General features: G+C 40.7%; 1 protein-coding gene across 1 annotated transcript; it reads right to left on the bottom strand.

The window, feature by feature from the left end:
• Window positions 1-35: 35 nt before the first annotated feature.
• atp1b3b (ATPase Na+/K+ transporting subunit beta 3b) lies at window positions 36-20,698 on the bottom strand. The gene is made up of 7 exons (XM_027005856.3): window positions 20,419-20,698; window positions 10,555-10,683; window positions 7,441-7,539; window positions 5,887-6,077; window positions 4,817-4,867; window positions 1,559-1,645; window positions 36-1,244 (listed from the first exon to the last, which is right to left on the bottom strand). The coding sequence occupies exons 1-7, from the start codon at window positions 20,522-20,524 to the stop codon at window positions 1,077-1,079; spliced, it is 831 nt and encodes a 276-aa protein (XP_026861657.2). The 5' UTR covers window positions 20,525-20,698; the 3' UTR covers window positions 36-1,076.
• Between the last annotated feature and the right edge of the window lie 2,372 nt (window positions 20,699-23,070).

The following is a 23,070-nucleotide window of genomic DNA, read 5'->3' as shown; positions in this document are numbered from 1 at the left end:
GGTAGAAAATTTGAAAATCAACTGTACTCACTATACCCATTTTTAAAATCAACTTTATTTTAAGTTTTTCATACAGATCTTAAGGCATCTGCACAAAGTACAGTTTCTGCAGAGGTTTAAAAAAATCATTTTCCTCAGATGGTTGATGGATTTGAAAAGGTCAACAGACATTTTTGGTGTTTTCTCCCCCGTCTTCTTTCAGTTTGAATAACAGTTTCATTTCATAAAATCTTAAATTACATCTCTTTTCTCTCTCTCTCTCTCTCTCTCTCTCTCTCTTGCACTCTCTCTCTCTCTCTCTCTCTCTCTATATATATATATATATGTGTGTGTGTGTGTGTGTGTATACACACACACACACACACACACGTGTGTATTATATATATAAAATATATTATAATTATAATTATATATATATATATATATATATATATATATATATATATATATAAAACCTTGATTTACTTACAGCGGTCAGACGTAGTGGAAGTGATAACAAAAACAAGTGTCTTAATCCATTAAATATGTACAGAGAGACTTCACATCATGGCACACGTGCATACCCACAAACATGCATGCGCGCACACAAACATACGTGCCTGTGCACATGTACATACACACACTCCCACACAGCAGGCTGCACAACACTATAGGAGAGGAACAGACACCAACTTGATGTTCTGACATCTATTTACAGGTCCCTGCTTACTGCACGATGTCACTAGCTTCGTCTCTTACGGAGATGGCTTGGAGGAGGTTGAAGGTGCATTTACTTGTAATCCCCAAACACCCCCCTCCCCCCTGAAGGAGTCTGTGGGTAGTTGGGAACAGGGTGTCAAGTTAAGACCTAGCTAATGTGGCCTAGCACACATGACCTTATGAGTAGCTCCACTCTGAACCCCCCTACAGAGTACAGTACAAAATGATGAATGTCAGGCTCCCTTGTGGTACTGGAGGCCACGTGGACATGGGAGATGCGTGGAGTGCCTCGAGCGAGTGCAGGCAATGAGAGGAGGGGTCGAGACTCAGGTGGTGCGAGTGGGCGGACATCGTGCAGCTCCGGCGTCCGGCCAGGGCTACTTGGTCACGAGGATACGGAAGGCCACGCGGCCCATGAACTTGTCACGCTCATCGTTGTTGCGCAGGTCTGAGCCCTCCACTTTGCACTCCACCATCAGCGCCACGTTGTAGTCCTGTTCACTCAGCAGCAACTTCACGGCCACCAGTGGTTGCACATAGTTGGGCTGGGGAAAGAAGAAAACACAGAAGAAAATGCTTTCGCTGGACCCACCACTGCCACCTGCTGGCTGATGTTTGCATGTTCATGCACCCTCCTGACTAGATGCACCTTACATGGATGTCTTTTCACTGCTTATGATGATTCCTCAACCGGTATGCAAAATGTGCCATTATTGAACAACAATGATACATAATACAATTTTCAAAGCCTTACTCATATTCATGTCACTGACAAAAATTTGTTTCCTTTAGTCTTTGCATTAGGTCTGATAACGATCTTGGCACTGGTATATCTTGAATCACAGATAGTGCTACTCACATGTGCCTTCTTGCCATAGTAAGGGAAGTACATCTTGTCAAATTGGCCTTCACCAGGGAAATACTGCATCTGCAGAGGGGTGTCTCTCTGAAACAGCACAAAGAGGAGGAAAAGGGGCTGACACAGTGATTTTTGGGGGAAGGTTTGACCCCAGGTGACCTCACCGCCTCTGACCTAGCTTGCTCAACTGAAGAGAAATGTGTTTATATCCTATTGCTAGTACTGGTGAGCTCACTGCTAGAAGCTCGAATACATCATTTTCTTTTCCTCACCCCTCACGTACATGAGCAGTAGCTTTCATTCAAATTTTCAGACACACACACACACACACACACACACACACACACTCCTCTCCTGTTGAGATGCACAGACCAGCTCCAGCTCATCAGTGCTGAGTTGTTTCCCCTCTGACATACATTTTAACATGAGAAGAGAGATTCTTGTAGTATCATTCAGCCATGTTGAAAGCCAGATAGGTTTTAGCAAGAAAACGGCACAAATGATGGAAACATCCAATTAATCAATAATAATGCAACATTAATAAGGCATTGGCTTCACTTTAGCTGCTGAAGCAATTTATATTTTCTCAAGAATACTTTAATTCATGTTTCAAACATTTTCTAGTGGTCATTTGATATTCCCAGAAAAATAAATAGAACCGCCATCCCATTCACTAGCTGAGGGAAAGCAATATGGGATAAAGACATGCTTTGGCTCTCTCAGAAAAAACAGTCCAAACCAGATGTAGCAACACTATAAAAGATGACTCACCATATAACTTTTCTTCCCCTTAGTAATCCAAGGTTTCATTTTGTGATTATTATTATAGATTCTGTTTTGGTCGCACAGGGTTTTCAGTGTAAGGCCTGTTTAATTATTATATCTGTGAAAGTTAAATGACAGTGTTTGTTGAGAAGTCAGGAAGGTTTAAAACAACGTTTATGGCCAGTATTCTATTTAAAATGCATGTCCAACTGAATTATTTTCACTCAGTTGTCCCCCTTTCTCAAGCTGCTTTCTCTTAGCGCCTTTTTTGTCATATAAAACGTTAACTGTTTCTAGCACAATTTCAGATGCAATTTTGGCAAATAAAAAGTGATCAACCCACATTTTAAATGTCTTAAAGTGCTCTATAATTAAGAAAAAAAAAAGTTAACTCTTTAAATACAACAGGACTAACAAGTGTCATTTACTTGTATCAGATACTTTTTTTTTCAAAATAATGAATTAACAAGAAATAGTCTATGTTCCAACAAAGTTTATGATCAACTAATGATTTTCAGGTGGCATTTCCATCATTTTGCCCATCCCTTTGTCATAATTTCTAGAAGCATTTTAGCAAGGTACCTAGTTCACACCTTCAGTTAGCAGCAATAACTATACCTCTAAGAGTAGTGCAGCCAGTGTGGGACCCATGTATGAAGGTTTTGTGTTAACCTTATAAATGGTTATGATCTGTCATTGATGGATCACATCTGAAAAATCTGAGTTATCAGATGCGCTCCCTTTCAAAGACAGTCTGGAAGTCTGAGCAAATGTTATAAGTTGAATTTTGCTAATCTAATAGGCAAGGCCAGTTTATATAGCACTTTTCATACAAAGCAGCAATTCAAAATGCTTCACATAAGAGCTGCTACAAAGATAAATAAAACAATGGATTTTAAACAGCAAATTTCAAATGAAGCTCTAAATAAATTACTAACTAAAAGTAATGTGAAAATTAATGTGCTATAGAAGTTAATTAAACATGTCAAATTGTTGAGATAAAAGACTAAAAAAGAAATAAAAATGCAATACAGTTCATGGGTTAGGGAGCCAACTTAGTCAGCAAGGCAGCGTTCAAAGCTGGTGTTATGGTCAAAGCAGCTTTGGGCCATTGCATGATGCATCTCCACTGATTGGTTGACAGCAGTCAAGAGCTAGTCTCATCATTCAGGCAGCCCGATCACTTCCACCCAAATGACAGGCTGCCAGAACAAGAATTCGCACCAAACCAGTGGATTTGGTTTTATATGCAGTCTTCACTAGCATGTAAACACAAGGTCTCTCTGGCAGTCAGTAGGAATTAAATTGAATCCTTTCCCCTCAGTGCAACAGGGGCTTCTCCTGTGGAACACAGACAATGCCCAAACCTTTCCCTATTTTCTACAAATAACAGCTTATATTGAAGAGGTGGAGAAATGTCTAAAACGTCTAAAGCAAAAATGCCTAAAGCTATAAGTGGAGTTATTCACAAAGACACAAGGTTCATTGATTCATTTAGTTATAGTGAGTTAAGTCACCACTGTAACTGGAAGAAGGATTTGCAGATGGAATAGATAATCACTGTGGTAGATGCAGTTTGCCCACTGTAGATTCTGAGTCATTCCAATGGTCAAGTCAGGCAAAATAAATGGTTTGTTTCTATATAAAAAGGCTTGGCTATGAAATCTTTAATGGCAACATTAAAGTGTTAGAAGCATTAGGCACCAGCAGAAAAGAATCTCTCGAGAGAGCTCTAGTGGAAATAGGGGAAGCGTATAAGGAGAATCTGTTTCCTAAAGTGAAGAGGCCATCCTTCCTGTTGTTCTCTGTATACCTTCAACATGTGACATACAGGTAGTAGTTCACAAAGAGATCATGGCGGTGGGGTGGGGGGGACTGAAGATGTTCAGATTAGAATTATTATTATTCTTGTAAGGGGGTGCAGTCTCAACCCCTTTCCCCTCAGATCCATACACCGACCAGAACATTGAGGATCTCTACTCAGACCAAGTTTATGTATATTCATTTCTCAAGTAAGAAATAGTTGAGATTACAAACATATTCCGAGGCTTTGTCATAAATATGAAATAACTTCCATATCAATATTGGTATTATTGATAATGATATAGCAATGTTATTATTTGTAAGGAAGCGACAATTGGACATTCAGATTTATGAAAGAATACTTCTGCAAAAACTGCTGTTTAATGTAGCTACCGTAGCCTCTTAGCTTGCTACAATGTTAGCTAGATGGTTGGAACATGACCGAGGTCCCTGGTGACAACAGGGAGGTTAGGCCCCAGTTCTTACCACGTGTGAACTGCCAGCAGCAGAGGAGGCGTGGAGAGAGACCACACAAACAGACATTGGAAAAACAAGATGAAGGCACATTCATGCATTAACTACGATCGACAAATACCTCCACACACTCACACGTGTGCATGCGCACGCACACACACACACACACACACACACACACACACACACACACACACACAGGATAGTAAGTATTACCTTGGCTGTGCAGTTGATGTATGGTTCTCCTCGTGGCATCAGCCCAATAACCTATAAGGGACCACCAAACAACACCAAAAAATATAATAAAGACTATTGTATACCTATTCAGAGGCAACACTGCCAATACCGCTAAAGCTTTACAGTAATTTAATAAATCCAGCATTTACAATCCACAAAATCTCTAGTTTAGAGGACAGGTAAAAAAATAAATAAAATCCTGCTTTTTTTTCCACAAAGAATATTTTATTATGGAACTACGCAGATTGTGAAGACTAACCCAACAGAAAAGCAGAGAAGTCTAACTGGTACTACTAAAGACCCACCATATGTATGTCTCCATTGTCCTAAATGCTTCCTCAATAAATCTTAATAATTCAATAACTAGTTTCAGTGTGTTTGAGCACGGCTGGATCAGAACTGAACAACCCGTTCCTGCGAAATACATTTTATGTGTAAGATCACTGAAGACAGGACAGACCCAGTGCTGCTACAGAACTGCCAGGTATTTCTTCATAAATCCAGGCTCGCAGGTCTCCATTTCGAGTGGGGTATGTGCAGCATCTGACATTTAGAAGATCGTGAGTGTGAGAAGCAGGCTGATCTGCAGGCAGCATCACATGCTGCAATTCTCTCAACATCGATCTTTGCCAGCAAAGGCACTAACATGCCAATATTCACAAGATGTCTAGCAAGACACCACTGCAGTTAGGTAATGGAGACTGCAGCTGAAGACTCCATTTCCCAGATTTCCCAGAAAAGCAAGCCATTTGAACTAAAACATGAATTAATGAATATTAGCATTGTAAAAATTCACCAACAAGTGAAATATTTCATCAAACTAATAAACTACAGCCTATTTCAACCTGAACACATTTTTGTAAGATATTGGCAGCACAGAAAGTGCCTAGTAAAAAGTTCTTTCAAGCATATTTGTTCATTGCTGAAGTCATTGCACTGAAACAGAAATCAGCAGGATGAACTTCCATGAGTCAGCAACAGCTGCTTGCCCTCAACACCTGAGGGAACGAGAGCTTGCACCCACCCATTCCCGCACGCTGCCCACCCACCCGGTTCATCTTGAGGAGGACGCAGGGCTGGCCTTCAGCGTAGCCAAAGGTGGTGTCCGCCAGGCCAGAGCACTGGCGCAGCTGGCTCCGCTTGAATGAGCAGACCTTCTTTACCTCATCACCATTGTTTTGCAGGAAGTAGTCGCCCACATGACACAGCTCGTTCTGCTCCTGCACAGTGTCATTGTACTCTGCAGCAGAGAAGGTGAACATGGCAGAGACACATTCATGCTTTAAAGAAACAATATGGGTCTTGAAGGTGTGCTGAAAAGAATTGTTAGCTGGTAGGTAAGCAGTTACTCTTAACCACCAACCATAGCACTGGCTGCTATAGGCTTTGGTTCTACATGGTTTAAAACTTTCTCTGGAATCGTGTTGGGTCATGACTCTCCTATATCTTAGGACAGACTCTCCATATCTTAAGTTCCACAAGATCTGTCTATCTTACCCTGCCAACCCTTTCAAGCCAGTCAGTTCTATAAGGACCCCGTCAATTTTCTGCCTTTTGAGAAAGTAGGTTAAAATTTATGATTATTACGGACATTTATGATGCTCTGAAATCATAAGATTTGATTTGTCATTCCAACCTGGTGACTGTGAAATCTCATAAAGCATTCAGTTCCATGATTAAGATTCTCAGAGTAACGTATCCCATACTCACTTTACCCATCCCTCCCAGATATCTGGACTTGCTGTTAACAGTGAAAAAAAAAATAGGTTTCTACCTCTTACCTGCCTCCCACCATTCTGACTTCTCTGCCTGTACTGCTGCAAGATGGAGCAGTTTACCGTCTGCCTGGTCTCTTCATCTCACTCCGTAGAAGGCCTGTAGCTCCAGCTCACTTCTTGCCCACACAAGCCTGTAAATTCCCACCTGAGACTTCCTGCTCCAAGAGCTCCAATCCTCAACTACACTACTTGTTCTTTTCCAAAAAATCCAGACTGAGCCATTGCCTTTGCCTTCCTTATGGCTCCTTGGCAAAAAGCAACTTACTCTTTTCTTAAGGGCTGGCAGACTCAACACTAATCCCCTTAATGGTGGTTTCAGTAATGCACTGTCCTCCCTATTACTTCCTGGCATTGCCTTGAAGTGCCTCCTTTTGACCTGTCAGACTTCAACCTCCAAACTGTTTTGACTGTGGTAACCTTGATGTCCAGGGCAACTCCCGTAATTTTCTTGTTACATTTTCACACATATACTTCCAAATTATGGAACAGCTATTCGCTGCTGCCTAGGACACATCACTCACCCTTTTCTTGTTTAATGCATTTCTGCATCCTTAATTCTAGTGTCTCGTCCACAGTTTAATCTACCTTGTCTGGCCATCATATGACCATACAGCTGACCATAAGGACTTCAAGCTAGAACAGCTCAGAAACCACTTGCTAAATGTCTTCTTTTGCAGAAGGTGCATTTTTACCTTCTACCAATGTGTGCTTATTTTATTAGATGTTATAATTTGTTACATATTAATTGATAAACAGTTCATGGTGCAATGAATGTTTTCCTCCTCTAAGCCTTTCCAAGGAGTTGTCAAGTTGTCATGGACGTACCCTGCAGGAAGTCCTCCAAGCTCTGGACATACTCGCTGTACTGCTGTGGGCTGGAGCGGTTTACCGTGATTTCCAGGAACCTAGGCCTGATCGTCAAACCTGTTGACACAGCAGCAAGAGAAGCTGACGGGGGGCATCATTTTTGTAACTGCTAGAGTCTCATCACATTTTAAAATCCATCATTTAATTTCATGGGTACATGCATCACTTCCATGCAGGTACTGACAGCAAAAATCAATATTTCCATAGTTACATTTAAATTAGGCATGATGTGGAAACCAGAGGACAGCAAAGGAGTGCCAAGAACTCTGCAGAGATACAATATTTTTGTTGTTGCACTCTTAATCTGCAGCACAACGAACAATAAATGCCCTCACAAAGAGCAACTCTGTACAAACAGCTGATTAGTTTAATGAATTATAAATGAACCATGACTGCACCATGTTCCTGCTCTTTTTGGAGGGCACTGACAAATGCACCATGCTAAAAGGCACAGTCTTTAAAAAGGAAGATGGGAAATTATTGAGTTTCTGAGTTGAGTTTGTGAAGATGCTCATGATTCACAGATCTCTTTGGTTCATAAATTAGAAAAGGAGGGCTTGGGTAAGGTCTCTCTCTCTCTCTCTCTCTCTCTCTCTCTCTCTCTCTCTCTCTCTCTCTCTCTCTCTCTCTCTCTCTCTCTCTCTCTCTCTCTCTCTCTCTCTCTCTCTCTCTCTCTCTCTCTCTCTCTCTCTCTCTCTCTCTCTCTCTCTCTCTCTACACACACACAGAGTCATGGGCAAAAGTTCTGAGACTAGCACAAATTCTGGTTTTCACAAACTGCTTACGTTTTTATGGTAGCAATTTGCATTAACTCTAGATTGTGAAGAGTGATTAGATGAATTACAATTAATTGCAGTCATTCCTTGCCATGAAAATGAGTTTAATCACAAAAATGACTGCATTTCAGCCCTGCCACAAAATGGCCTGCTAACACCATTTCAGTGATCTTCTCATTAGCTCAGGAGAAAGTGTTAATGAGGACAAGGCAGCTGATATCACTCTGTCATGCTGATTAGAAGAGCAGACTGGTTGCTTTAAAAGTGGTGGTGCTTGAAGTTGTCTTCTGTTAAGGCAAGGACATTACTGCTTGTAAGATAGCACCTAAATCAACCATTTATCAAATTATCAAGAACTTCAAGGAGAGAGGTTAAATTGCAGTGAAGAAGGCTTCAGGGCACCCAAGAAAGTCAAGCAAGCTCCAGGACTGTCTCCTAAAGAGGATGCAGTTATGGGATTGGGTCACCACCATTGCAGAGCTTGCTCAGGGAAGGCAGGTGTGAGTGCATCTGAATACACAGTGAGATGAAGGCTTTTGGAGGATGGCTTTGTGTCAAGAAGGGCAGCAAAGAAGCCACTTCTCTCCAAGAAAAACATCAAGGACAGACTGACGTTCAGAAGGAAGTATATGGATTGGACTGGGTTAAAGTAATTTTCTCTGATGAAGCCCCCTTCAGATTGTTTTAGACATCTGGACAAATGATTGCCCATAGAAGAAAAGGTGAGTGCTACCATGAGTCCTGTGTCATGCCAACAGTGAGGCATCCTGAGACCATTCATGTAGGGGGTTGCTTCTCATCCAAGGAAGTGGGTTTACTCAATTTTGCCTAAGAACACGGCCATGAATTAGGAATGGTATTAAAACTTCCTCCAAGAGCAACTTCTCTCAATGATCCAGGAGCAATTTGGTGATGAACAATGCTTTTTCCAGCATTACCAACCACCATGTCACAAAGCAAACGTGATAACCAAGTGGCTCGGTGAACAAAACATTGAAATTTTGCGTCCATGGCCAGGAAACTCCCCATATCTCCATCCCCTTGAGAACCTGTGGTCAGTCCTCAAAAAGATGGTGGACAAACAAAAACACAGAAACTGTGATCAACTCCAAGCACTGATTAGGCAAGAATGGGTTGACATCAGTCAAGATTTTGCCCAGAAGCTGATATCCAGCATGCCAAGAACTCTTAAAATATAAGGGTCAACACTGTAAATATTAAGTCTTTGTTTTAAACTGGATGCATTTGTCAATGACAAGTTAAAAGGAGGAGATGGAGCGCAAGAAAGCGTGAGATGTGTGGTAGAGGACAAACAAGATTATGCTCACATAAGCATCTGAGTTCAGTATCAGTGATGAGCTCTAGTGCAGCTTTAAAGTTAATATATGATGCATGCCACCATCAGGAGGAACATATTCAATTTTCCAAATGGACCCGCGATGTCAGTAAAAACAGCAGAGTGTAATGATTTTTGCTAAAGGGCACCTTAAATGCCAAGTCTGTACATCAAATCCATGCAGAATGTCCTCAGTGGGCATAAATACAGAGGACATAATCTACACCAACACACTGGAGTTTAATGTAACCTCAACTAGGTGCTAAAACTTCACAGAGAAATTATTGAAAAAATTATTTTAATGACCAATTTTCTGCTATGCTCTGGTCACAGTTTCAGTTCTCATTTAGTGTTTCTGAGTATCGAATGTGCTTTCCACTGTTCAGTAAACAGCCCAATTTAAATTTATAGACATCCTATCATATTGGAAATGTTAGAAATCTTCCCAAGGGAAAATTCAAGATACACTACCAATTGGGATAGGACAATAACAGATTTACAGCCATTCATGTTTCATCTACAACAGCCATATTCAGAAAGTTATGCAAATGCTTTAAGAACAGAATTTAATATGACAGTGAGCTAAGGATTCCATTAGCAAATAGTTGCTGCTTCAAGCCCACAGGGGTTATGGCTTTTATATTTGGAAATTACTTACTGGCTAATTGGTAGGATAAAAATCAGAAGCCCTGGGGGAATCAGTGGGTGGTGGGGTGGGTGATTGTGTTTGTTTGTATGTTCACATTTATTTTTCTGCAGCCCTACAGGAGCCATTTTGTGTACAATGACTGCAAATGGGTACTGCTTCAGATTGGAGAAAAACCCCAACACAGGTCATAAAAATATATCAAACGTCCTCCACATTATAATCCCTCCTCCCTACCTTATGTGCTCTGTTTTTTTAATGGCCATTAGGGAAAGTGGTGGAAACATTGTGAGCATTTTGTGTGAAGACATTACCTGGGTTGGCCACTCGGTCCCTGTACCTGGGAGTGTAGTCATCCAGCGTCTGTAGCATCACCCACATGGTCAGAGAGAACATCCCAGCCAGAAAGCCATAGAAGACCACGTAGAAGAGAAAGATGAGTGCTAGAGAGAAAGAGAAATTGAGATAGAGAGGGCGTAGAGATGGAGAGAGAGCAAGAAAAGCAAGTTATGCTGGATGTGACTTTCTTTCAAGCAGTACTGTCAATGAGACAGAAGACAAAGCTGCTTTTACTCCTTTATAGGTTGAAGATGGGGGAGATTGTTGTTGTATTTCATTAACATTCATTTTTACTGGCTGGTCTGGAGTGCAATGCAGTTCAGGTTAACTGAGGCTCTAATAATATCTGTTGTTTGGCAGCCCACAACACTGCTCTCAGTTCAGCTCTATTGAATGACCAGAACAGTAAAAGTAAATTGCAATTCATCATCTTTTCCATGTCACTGTAACATGAATGATACAGTTAAATAAAAAAGGGGACGGCACACATGCAAATACACATCATGAAAAATACATACAACACAGACATACAAACAAACACACATACACAATCTTTCTATGCTAAAACCTGATACACACCATTAAAATTGGATCATCAGTCAAAGTATCATCTTAAACCAATAGGATCAAGAGCCAGCCAGAGTCTAGAAGTCCCTCAACAGCCACTTTTCACTCATTTCAGTGAAACACCAATCAGGTGGAAGGATATAAACAGTACCACAATAAGTTAGAACTAACAGTACAGCCAGGGGAAAAAAATAATTATACTGTAGAAAAGCTTAGACTAACATTTTGGTAAGAAATATTTACTTGAAAAGTGTATAGTAAACAAAAGCCTTGATTTCCAAATGATGTCATGCCTGGGTCTACTAACACTAGAGTGTGAAGGCAAACAGAAACTGGTCATCACTAGAGGGGAACAAAACCAGACCTTCGATTTTTGTTTGTATTTAGTGACACCACTAAAATGCAGGGAGTAAAATGCACTCCCATAGAGGAGCCAACAGTCTTAAATGCAGCAGGAGTGACAAACAGTCACATCTTCAATATTCACTTATGAACACAAACAATCCTACTTCACTGAATGGAATATTTCTGATCATTTCTATGCTAGCATGAATTGAGAGACAAATATCAAGGTGTTAAATAGTTCCGTAGGATTTAGGACACTACTGGTGCTTTCGGACACTGTCAGCCAAATCAGGCTCGATACCACTCCACTCATTCAGCAAGCAAATCCGTTCTGTACCCAGGCATCACTACATGGCTTATAAAGGCTGCAACACTGCAAAGACAGAGGATGAGTATGAGTAAGAAACAAAGCGCGAGCGTGCATGTGAGTGTAAGAGCGAGATTACTTATAGACACATTTCTTCTTTGCTGATATCTGAGGTAGACTGCTGCTACTATAAATAGTGTGGGGGGAGGACCGTTTAGAGAAGGCACATTGAGAGAGCAAAAGTGAGAAACACAAAGACTCACACTTATGCTTTCTGCCAGAAGAGCCACTCAATAACCTCAAATCTGCATCAGCACCAAGAGATTTGATGGACAAACCATCATGTTCCTAGATTAAGATGTGTTTACTTCTAGGACACCCCAACAGATTGAAACTGCTGGTTAAGCCACTCAATTCTCAAATGGTCTTGAGATTTAGCAGACAGACTTCTTAAAGAATACCAAGATTCTAATTGACTCAATGTATCACGGCACGTACACTCTGCCAGGTCACACAAGCACATGGCATAATGCTGTTAGCATTTCTCTTCAGGCAGATCAGCATACATATACATGAATGGTACCACTCTATGACAGCTCAAACACCTACTTAACAACAAGAGCTGGTTAGCAACCATCGCTTGCAGGCAACTTGGGACATTGGTTTCTGGTGTTTTATTAAATTACTAATGGTATCAAGGTGTCAATTTAGACTATTTGACTGAACATTGTTGACGCAATTCGTAAATTATTTATTAAAGCACTATCACTTTAGTTCTTTCCCCACAGGATAATTTTACAAGTAATGACAAAAAGCTGGAGCATATTATTGTTATACAAAGCAGATGATTAACATTCATTTGCTGTTGGCTGCATTAGCATTTTTGAGTGAAGTGTTCCTTTAATGGTCATTAACTTATGACTGCTGGTTGCAGGTAGGTGGGGGGCAGTTGTTTTTATCCAGTAACTACCATGCCCCCCCCCCCCCCCCCCCCCATATGACGTGTTTATCTTGCATTGAGCAATGAGACATATGCCGTGAATGCATCTCCAAGTATCAGGTTGCAGCAGTCTCACTCCAGTTGCCTGACAGTTGGCTGCCCTCTGCTCTGATATCCAGGATGGTTCATTTTAAAGCACCCCTAGTGCTCTGACCCAAGTGCCTGTGACTCATCTCACTGTGCAAAAATAGTTTAAATTCTGCTGGAACAGTTTTATTGGTGAAATCAGAACAGCAGAGTCCTCATATCCACAGCTCCCCAATGGGGCCTATTTAGATGCCTTTGATTTCTTTTTTATATGAAGCATTTTGATTTCGAAAAGAATCTCATTAGGCGACCAGCAGCATTTCAATTTTAGCTATTTGCAGGAGTCAAAAATTATATTAAACATATTTGCAATTTGTCTGCGTGGAAAAAGGTTGGAAGAGATAGGATGAGGCAGATTTTTGGTTTGAGAGTTCACTAATGTGTAATCTTTATCAAATAACACAGCTCTTGCTGTCTAGATATCACAGTCTTTGGTTGTAATATGCATTAACTACTCATTTATGAAAGACATGATTTCCATAAGCTTAAACTCCATATCTGCCACAAACTCTTATTTTAAACATGTCATGACAGACCTTTAATTTTTTTTTTTACCTGACTCAAAATGTATTTTTACCTGTATTTTTACCTGACTCAAAATCTATTTTTAAAGTGATTTTTATCTATGCCCATTTCTCTACCTGGTACCACCAGAGAGAATGGGTTTGTCTCCTTGGCTGCTCTTTGAGTTCCTTCCTCATGTTTTTTTTAATCCTTCACTTCACATGCTGTAATCCCCCACAGTTCCCTTCCTCTCAGGGGTTAGAGTCAGAGTAAGAAGGGTTGGAAATGGCCTGGTAGGTGGGGCTAAAACTTTTGAGTGCATTGATTTTTCCTGCAATTTATGCTATTACTCAGAACTCAAACAAAATTATTTTAAAAACTCTCACTTAAGTAATCTTAGAGCTGTCCTTTTTGAAAATGTCAAAATGGCTACATGATTGCTAAACTGAACACTCATTGTGTTTGTTGAGTGTTCCTAAAGCACAATCCTAAAGTAAAAAACTGTTTTGATCTCCTATCACCACATATATCGCTACCAACCAGTTAGTTTACATAAGATAAAATATGAGCATAAATATGAAGGCCAGACTCATAAGGAAGCAAGTAGGCAGCCATTTGCAAGGTTGCTGGCTGTGACAATGCTTTTATCTCCTCCATACTGGAGCCTCTTTGCCTTTCAAGGACTGCATCTGAAGAGAGGGGGGTGCTCGTTAAAACCCAACCCAAATCCTTTACTTCCCTTTCTCTTCCGGTGTTCCTCAGTGGGACTTTGTGAGCGACTGACACATGTCACTGCTGCTGCATTTATCCACAGCACATTGGTGAGAAACACAACACAGTGTAGAGTGTGCTAAAGCAAATCCAGCAACAAACACAAAGGCAAGGACAAACTGATGTATTGCAGTAATCCTGCTACATGTTAATCTGGATATTAATTTAGATGTACAACAATAGTGTATTCAAGATAGATAGATAGAGAGAGAGAGCACATAAGATGTGATGGTAATGTGAGTAAAAGAAAAGATTGTCAGTTCAGCAGTAGTGCACATGCTTCCCTCAGCTGCTGAAGGAGGTCTTGTTTTCTCTCCCTCTTCTCCCTCTTCCGATTGTAACAGAACCCCAAGGATCCAAATTCTTGTCCTCTTACAGTGCCCAGGATAGCTGACTAATGTGGATAAAAATATCCCTCAGAAGAAGCTCTAGAACTCATCAGGGTGGGAGCAATACCCCAACCAAGCATGGGGCCCAGTGGGGTGGGTGCAGTACCTCAACCAAGCATGGGACCCATCAGAGTGGGTATTGTACCCCAACCAAGCCTGGAGCACATCAGTGTGGGAACTGTACCCCAACCAAGTCTGGGGCCCATCAGTGTGGGCACTGTACCCGAATCAAGCCTGGAGAGAACAGCTTGCATAATGAGGCCAGCACCCATGGGCCCCCCTGCTTTCCTCTCTTTTTTTGTAAACAAACATGTTTTAGTTTGGCTTCACTCCATGATTGAATCTTAAGCTTTAAGACACTAACACACAAACAGCCATGCCAAAAAATCCAGTGGTATACAGAGTTCACAGCAATACTAACATTTAGCACAACCTGCTCTTAGAGAAAGGCCAGAGAGAAAAGTTTGGGAAGAGGAACCCTACTCCAGTTCTGCAGTGCCATATTGCCTGTTTACTTTTCCTGCTGCTCCAACCCACCAGAGTGAGCTCATCATCAACCAGCCCTTCAACACCTTCAGTGGTTGTGTTAGCACAGGAAAACCAGCAAGTCATCAGCTTCAGGACAGTTTGCATAAATAATGATTTCGTAAATGGTTTTTTTTTTTAAAGTTTTTAAAAGTGTTGTGATTTCATGACATCCACACCACTGTTACATCACATTTTGTTACACAACCATAAGTATGTTTAGTACTGGATGCTTTTAACACATATGAAGAAAAAAGTTTTCACTAAATACTGAAATGGCTGTTTGCTCATTCCAGGAGTGCATAAAGTGCACATTTTAGACACTGCCCTTACGGGTTTGTCTGTGTGCTCGAGACCTTTGTGAATGGTTTGATGGCCAGTTAGATCTTTCTAATCTACATCTATTAAACAATGTTATCTTGACTTTATTCAATTATGCTTGAATGTACTGAAGGCTGACTCAGTCTCTGAAGGCTGCTGTAACCATATGAAATGCAGGAAACCCAAACTAGAATCAGGTAACCAATACCATTTCAGCCAGAACTGCATGTAATCACCTTGTATGCTGAACAGTGATCATAGTCTGATAGTGCTCACATCACTATAAAGTGGCTGCCTATGGGAGGGCACCACCAGGCATGAACAACTTTTGTGGCAGGGATCAGAGTGGTGGAGATCAGCCTCTGGTGAAAGGAAGAGCAGTGATCAGCTGGGACTGCCAGGGTCAGCATTCCATTTTAAGATGAACCTACAGCACTCAATTCCCACAGCATACATTCCAAACAGGCTTTCTTCACAATGGATCACAAGCATTCTTACCCAATTACTGCAAAACCAACATCCCTTACTGCCAACAAGCCTTATTTTTTCAGCAACTAGGTATTATGTGTTGGTTCAAGCTGACCTGGTATTTCAGGCATTTTATTGCAGTTTAATATCCATGACTTAATTCAAAAGTGATGAAATGAATAAGTGATCAGGATATGAAAAATCAAAACAATCAAACAATGGTGTTGCTCAAACCTGCTCAAGTAAATAAATTAATGCTAAATAGAGCCAGGAATTGGTCATTGATGGATACGTGAAAACCGTACAGCACAGCTATGTGTGGTGCAACTGTAATGGAAAATGAGAATTACTTCCCAGTAATGATCACTTGCTGTGTCCATGGCCATTCAGGCTTTCACATATGTCAGATTTGTCAGATGGTGATGTATGTTCCTGTGGTTTGACCGGATCTTGTTTGTTACAAGAGTGCACTGGCCAGCTGCGTGGCTTAGTTTATTAAAGATGGCCAATGGAGTTCTTCCCAAGCAGGAGCTTTTCAACCCAGCAGGGGAAAATGTCCATTGTTGGTAAACTAAAATACAAACTGAAAACCTCAAAGCTGCTACACCCTCTAAAAGTGTAAATGCCAACTACACCTTATTGAAAGTGGAACAATCTGCCCTCTCATAGATTACCAAGTATGTAGAGTTAAATTGACACAAGTTTTCTACTGCAGGAAAGGACATATAGCCCATTTTTATTTATTTATTTTCAGCAATACATTATAACATCAGCATACATTGGTATGTTTCAAACATGAACCTCACTTGCAGTGCCACATAGTATTTGCATTTAAATTATTTCTTATTAAATGACACAGTCTATAATAAAACCTTGCATGCCACGTCACAGCTCTGCTACCATGAATCAAGTGGCTGCTAACATGCTAGTAATAAACGTGGTCATTTGTTTAAAACTCACGCAATCCAGCCTAATGTATGTAGCTAGCACCAATCAGATGAAGCCCCATATATTCACAGCAGTATGTTGTACAGTGCATTCTGGTCTAATCCCTGGAAACATAAAGAGTGCTTCGGGCTGATAGCTGTGGGCATGAGAAAGACACACCTGCCCATTAACACAAAGCTAAACCTTTTAACCCAGCAGTATTCATCACTCTTATCCCATCACCTGGGAGCAGAGGGAGTCTCTGGGATGAGAGCTAGGCAGACATGATGGAAAAGTGCACATGGCAGAGAAATCATCACTATTCTTCCATCAGTTGTTTGCTGTAATCTTTCAGGACCACACCCTTTGTAAATAACCATCACTGCCAAACAGTAAGTGATCTGTCACTAAACTTTCAGAACAAAGTTCAAGAAATATCCTACAAAAAAGTACATTAGCAAAGGCATTAGCATAGACAAATGAATTAGCATACATAAATGTTCGTCATGGCCAGTATTGGTATAACAAACCAAATAATTTACTTTTTGTGTATGTGTGTTAAAATGTTTACCAAAGCCATCACAGGAGTTGACACTGCACATGCATTCCTAGTATAATCCACCTGTTCTGATTTCATTAAAGAATACACGAGGTGAGTGGGAGGCTGCCTAACCCCTTCTCCCCTGGGGCTTTGAAGAGTGTATCTGCCATGTGTCAGTCAACGCATTTACAGGCATTGATGATCAAAAGGTCAAAACAGTGTTAACACATCTGTACTCCCCCCCCCCCCCCCCACCCCCCAACCCAAAGTGTGAAGAAACATTAAAAGATAACACTATAACACTAACATAATATGGTATAACATTATAGTACACAATCCTGATCCCTAATTCATTTGCAGGCAGCAAAATCAGTTTGGCCACCCAGAAACAATGCTCATAATGACCTTTACTACTTTTAGCGAAGGAAAACAAAAACCTATCTATTTGAATGAGCAGTGGCTGTATTAACAGATTAACTGACTACAAGTGACAAAATTCCTAAGGCACTCCTACACAGAGTTTGTACTCTGTCTCATCCAGGACTGACACTATGATTGACACCATCTTTGGCATAATAGCCAGGCCCATTTAAAGCCCAGTGGCTCAGTTATCTCTAATAAATGGACTGTCCAAGTTAACACCAAAGTATGTCTGCTGCTGGAAGTGGTTCATATATCCAGAATGATTAAATGACTGCCAGCAGATGCTGAGGAGAAAATATGAAGTTTATAGAGTGGCCATGTCTATTCAGACACCAACAAATGCCCCAGGACCTTCTGGGTTATGCTTCGTCATACAGTAGGACCGTGACGTAACAGTCACTGTATTCTTAACTGGCCAAGTCAACAGTACCATCTAAATTCAACGAGGAATGTGATTAAAGAGTGAAGATGATTATTCTGCATAATTAATTTCTAGTTATCAGTCGCAAACACAGTTTGCATACATATTTTGTATAAATACACACATTATTTCCAATATTCCTTAGGGCAGTGTGAACCTGAACTGCCTGCCATCAGTGCTCATGTAAACTGGTGCATTAAAATGGATAACGGAAAAATCAATGTCATCCATGGTGTTTTTTTTTTCCCTTGGGAAATGAAAGGTCAGTAAAACTTTAAATTTATACATTGTTGGGGCAAAGCAATCGTTTAAACACCAGAAATGGTCTTAAAATGACTAGCACTTCAAGGCTACAGAGAAAGCCAGTGAGAAGATGGAAGCACAACAGGGCAGATAGAACATTAGAATGGAAGACACCCATCATGTGGTGATATCTATGCACCACGGGAATCTGGACATTACTGTAAAAATGTGCAACTAAGTATTAACCATGATGTATGTCCATTCCACATAACAGGAGCTCCAAAATAGACTGGATATATACAAAGATGCTATACTTTCTCATTGTTAATTAATTATTGGCAAAAACAAATTTATAGAAAAAAAAAGTCTGCATGTCAAACTTGATGCTCATTATGTCATTCCAAATGATAAAGGGCCATGATAAAGATGTGGTTACTGTACTTTTGACACTCTCTGTATCTGCATACATATAAGGAGCCAATAAAAATATAACATTGGTATTCCCTGCCATTTCCCAGACTAGCAAACAAACTGGTTTTTTTTTCCATTGCAATTACCATATGACCAAAGGGATCCCTTCCCCAACAGAATGGAGAGAATCAATTTGACCTTGAAAGGGAGGGTGGGAGGGAGAGGAGATGAAGTCAGAGAACTCAAGCATTGCATTAAGGCAAACCCATCCTGGGGAAAAAGGCGGGGGACTGCGGATATTGGTATGTGCGAGTTGGGGGGTATATAAAATATGTTAATTTGGCCTATGTAAGCTACAAAACGTCAACTTCTATACACCATTTCATTTAGGCTATAGCTGGTATCCAGGCAACTGAGAGTAATTTAAGAAACTTGCCCCCCCCCCCCCCCCCACCCCCATCTTGTAGAAGCCTGTAACACTTCAGGCACACCTTACATTATATGAAAAGCAATTTAATATACACAGACCTAGGAGATCAAGCCAACTTTCTCTAATATAAATTAATCATAACCGATTGACAAAGAGAGACACGGAATTTTCCTCTCATTGCGGAGGAATACGGCAGTCTATTTGCATATGCATGCGGAGCATACGTCACTACGACCGACAGCAGTGTACCGCTGCTGCAGTAAGTGTCACTGATCTGACGGGCATTTTCGTTGTTACTATGAGGGTTTAAGGTGGCAGCAGTGGCCTTAGTTACTATAGAGCGCACAGTAATGGAATAAGGAAGGACTATACATAGAATGGGATGACCCCCCCCCCCCCCCCCAAGCCTCGCGCGAATCTGCTTGATCGGCGTGGAAGAACACTGTCGCCATACCGATTAATCAAATGCCGACGCATTACCAAACTGGAATCTCGAGTCCAACATCCAACGTTTGAAATACTATGTCGTGCGGAAGTTTTTATTAAGATCCATAGCCTACCAGTTATGAAGTAATCATCACTGAATTAACATAACGCACCAAGTGGCAGGCCGGTTTAAATCTTGTATTACCATGCCGCACGATTTAAAATAGCTATTCACAACGCATAAATAAGTCTTATCATTGAAATATCGATCTATCTCCGTTACGTTTAATTTAAGTCACTTAAAACAAGATAATATCCCAATCTGTATACAGCCTATCCTATGCAATAGTCTACTGACAAAACTGTTGGATCGTTAATCTTACTAGGCACAATTTCGGTAATCTAGGGAGAATTATAGAAAAAAAAGTATTATCTTATTTTATTATCTTATTACTTGAATCATTATGTTACAGAGACGCGAGTTGCAACTGTCGGAATAGACCGTATTTCCTAGCATCATCCTCCAAACAAGCCGTTTTGTGACAAACGCGGTTAACTCGAAACCATGGAAATGCCGGGTATTAAGTGAATATTGAGATATTACATACTACAGAACAGACTGGCTTTAAGGGTGCGATATTATCAATTATGTCGATGTGTCACTAAAAGATATATTTAGGCTATGGATTGCCAGATAACAACCGTCAGGGATTTCCTTACTCAGGTTTCTTACCCCAACTACTTGCAGTGCGCCCAAGGAATTCCCTGGTTCGTGGGTTGTAGATAAAATCTTTCCAACTCGAATTTTTCCCTTCTGGTTTCTCCTCCTTGTTTGCCATGGTGAGGTTAAGATGGGTTGTTTGCGGACAATGAAGAAAGAAAAACTAACAATGCAGGAAAGAGCAGGGATGCCACGTCTGAATTGGAAAATAAATAAGTTGTGTGCTGCTCCGAACCCTCTCCGCACCAAACCGCAGCAGCCAGCGCTTCAGCAAGTAGCGTCGGAAGCCGTTGCGCAAGCGCAGTGCGAAGGAACATGAATTCTGAGGTAGGGCTGTGGATCCAAATTAAACCAACCAATATTAAGTTTCCTCGCAAAGAAAACCCAACACACTCATCCCTAGAAAAATGTTCCCGAATGACGTCAATGTTCAGTTCTTGTTAATTACAATTGCTTTAGGCGCTTGTAGCTATTACTCACCCAACCCACCAGAATATTGATTAAGCCAATTAACACTAGGATAGATTTAAGATGATTAATCTGATAGTGCTGATTAATTCTCTGAGAAAGTCGTTAATTATTTAGCGTGCCATTTGCAACAGAATTTATCAGTGCATATATTCATTGTCTGTTTATAAAGCTTAGCCCAAGAGAGCCGAATCACTGCACAGTTTCATGTATAACGTAAAATTTACGATCAATGACCATCTGATGATGAGGTATGCTTGATGGAAAACAATACAATATAAAGTGCCGTTCACCTTCAGGGCTCTGGACGTCTATGGCGAATAAAACAGAAACACATACTTGCAGCATTGTGTAATACAACCAGGAGTATTTTATATGCTTATGCACGCCGGACCTTTCACGAAGAATATCTGGATTTAGTACACAAAGTTTCGCATTAAGCGCCGTCACAGGCTTGTACTAAACAATCTCTTCAAGCGTGTGTGTAAAAGGTCATAACACAAACACCAGTTGGGGAGGTAATTACATCAACGATGTTCGTTTTGGTAACGTGGAGCACACACGTTTTACTTTCCAGTGTAAAAGAACGCACAGGTTAGGGTGCGCGTTAGAGATTAACGAGGGCTATCTTGAATTCAAAAATAAAACGCCTCTGCAGTCGCACGGATAAACTGTCGCATTATATACTGTTATCCTCACAGAAAAGCCCTTCAAAATTGTATTTAAATTATTCTCTATTGTGTCGTTTGTGTTGCACGTATATATTGAGGAAAAGGCCGATTCTATACACATCGCCTTTTCGCTGGACAGACCTATGCTGCATTTGTAACTACCACTTCTTATCAGGGGTCTCAGGCAGTGTGAACGTCAGAAGCCCTGGTTCTTATGCGCTCAGTGGAACCAGAACAGATTACTACTATGTCAGACCTACCGATATAGGACTCATCAATGGTTCATCAATGTATATTTTAAAAAATGTTTTCCTTAAAATGGCCTTGTGGCTAATGCTTGTTGTGAATATCCTCATCTAAAAAATCAATACTAGTCCTTCCAGGTTATGTCAGGACACCAGCCATTAACTAGTTTTCTCCAATTTCTCCTTTTGTGAATTTCAAAAATAAATGGTGCCACATATCATTTTTGTTAAGGATTATCTTTAGCACCGTACGCCAAAATGAGGGACCCCCGTGGAAGACAGAGGATACTTTGAAACAATTAATTAATCCATTATTAAGTCTCTAGAAAGGTAATTATATGTACACACTTACCAGCTACCATATTAGAAACATTAAAACTTAAAAGTTAAAGACTTGAGCACAGCAGATGCCTTGCACAAATTGCGTTAGTAGTCTTTAAACTCTTCATCTGGTCAGTTTCTTTACCCAGGACTGCTGCTGGCTGGATATTTTTGGATGGCAGGACACACTCAGTACACCAGTGATACTGACACATGTAGCCACTTCAGACACACAGCTGTTTCTGATACTCTTATGCCAGAGCAACATGCTACCATGGCAATAGCGACGCTGCTGTATTTGGAACAGTCACCTCTTGATATCCGGTCCAAGTGCTCCTGTTAATCAGGGGTTGACCATTAATAAACATGAGGTAGAAGGTGGCTGCCAAACTGCAATAAAGTCACATTCTGTATACTGCACACATACAAAATGCACCTGTAAAACTGGGAGGCCTTATAAAGTAGAAAAGTGTACAAGTCCTGTCATAGTGATAAATATATGCAAGTCACACTAAATTAGGGTATCTGCCAAATACTGAAAATGTAAAAACAAAAGTAGCCAGTGAGTCTAGGCACAGGGTAGGTGCCTGTAATAAAGTGGGAGGTGAGTGATGGGGACTCCTTGCAACATCATAAAATGCAGTAAATAAAAAGGTTTGTGTGGCAGTGCAAACACAGAAAATGTATGTCCCATGAATTCACCATTCCACCTACTGTGAAATTTAATTAAAAACAGTCCCTGTTAGAACTGCTCCAATGTTTGTGCCTGAAGCTTTATGCAAGCTTATTGCAACACATAAACTTGACACCTAACTTAAAACATGAACTTGGGCTTTTTTGGGACCTCTTGTGCAGGCATTGACCCAGACAGTATTGACAACCAAGAGACTAACAGCTTTGTGAGCCAATCTTGCACAACCAAATATTACTTTAAATTCCACATGAACCTTTTGTACAAT

This window comes from Electrophorus electricus, chromosome 17, assembly GCF_041902795.1.
Source record: "Electrophorus electricus isolate QZ-2024a chromosome 17, ASM4190279v1, whole genome shotgun sequence".
Taxonomy (NCBI): Eukaryota; Metazoa; Chordata; class Actinopteri; order Gymnotiformes; family Gymnotidae; genus Electrophorus; species Electrophorus electricus.
Note: the sequence above shows the minus strand (reverse complement) of the source record. Positions and strands in the feature narration are given on the sequence as shown.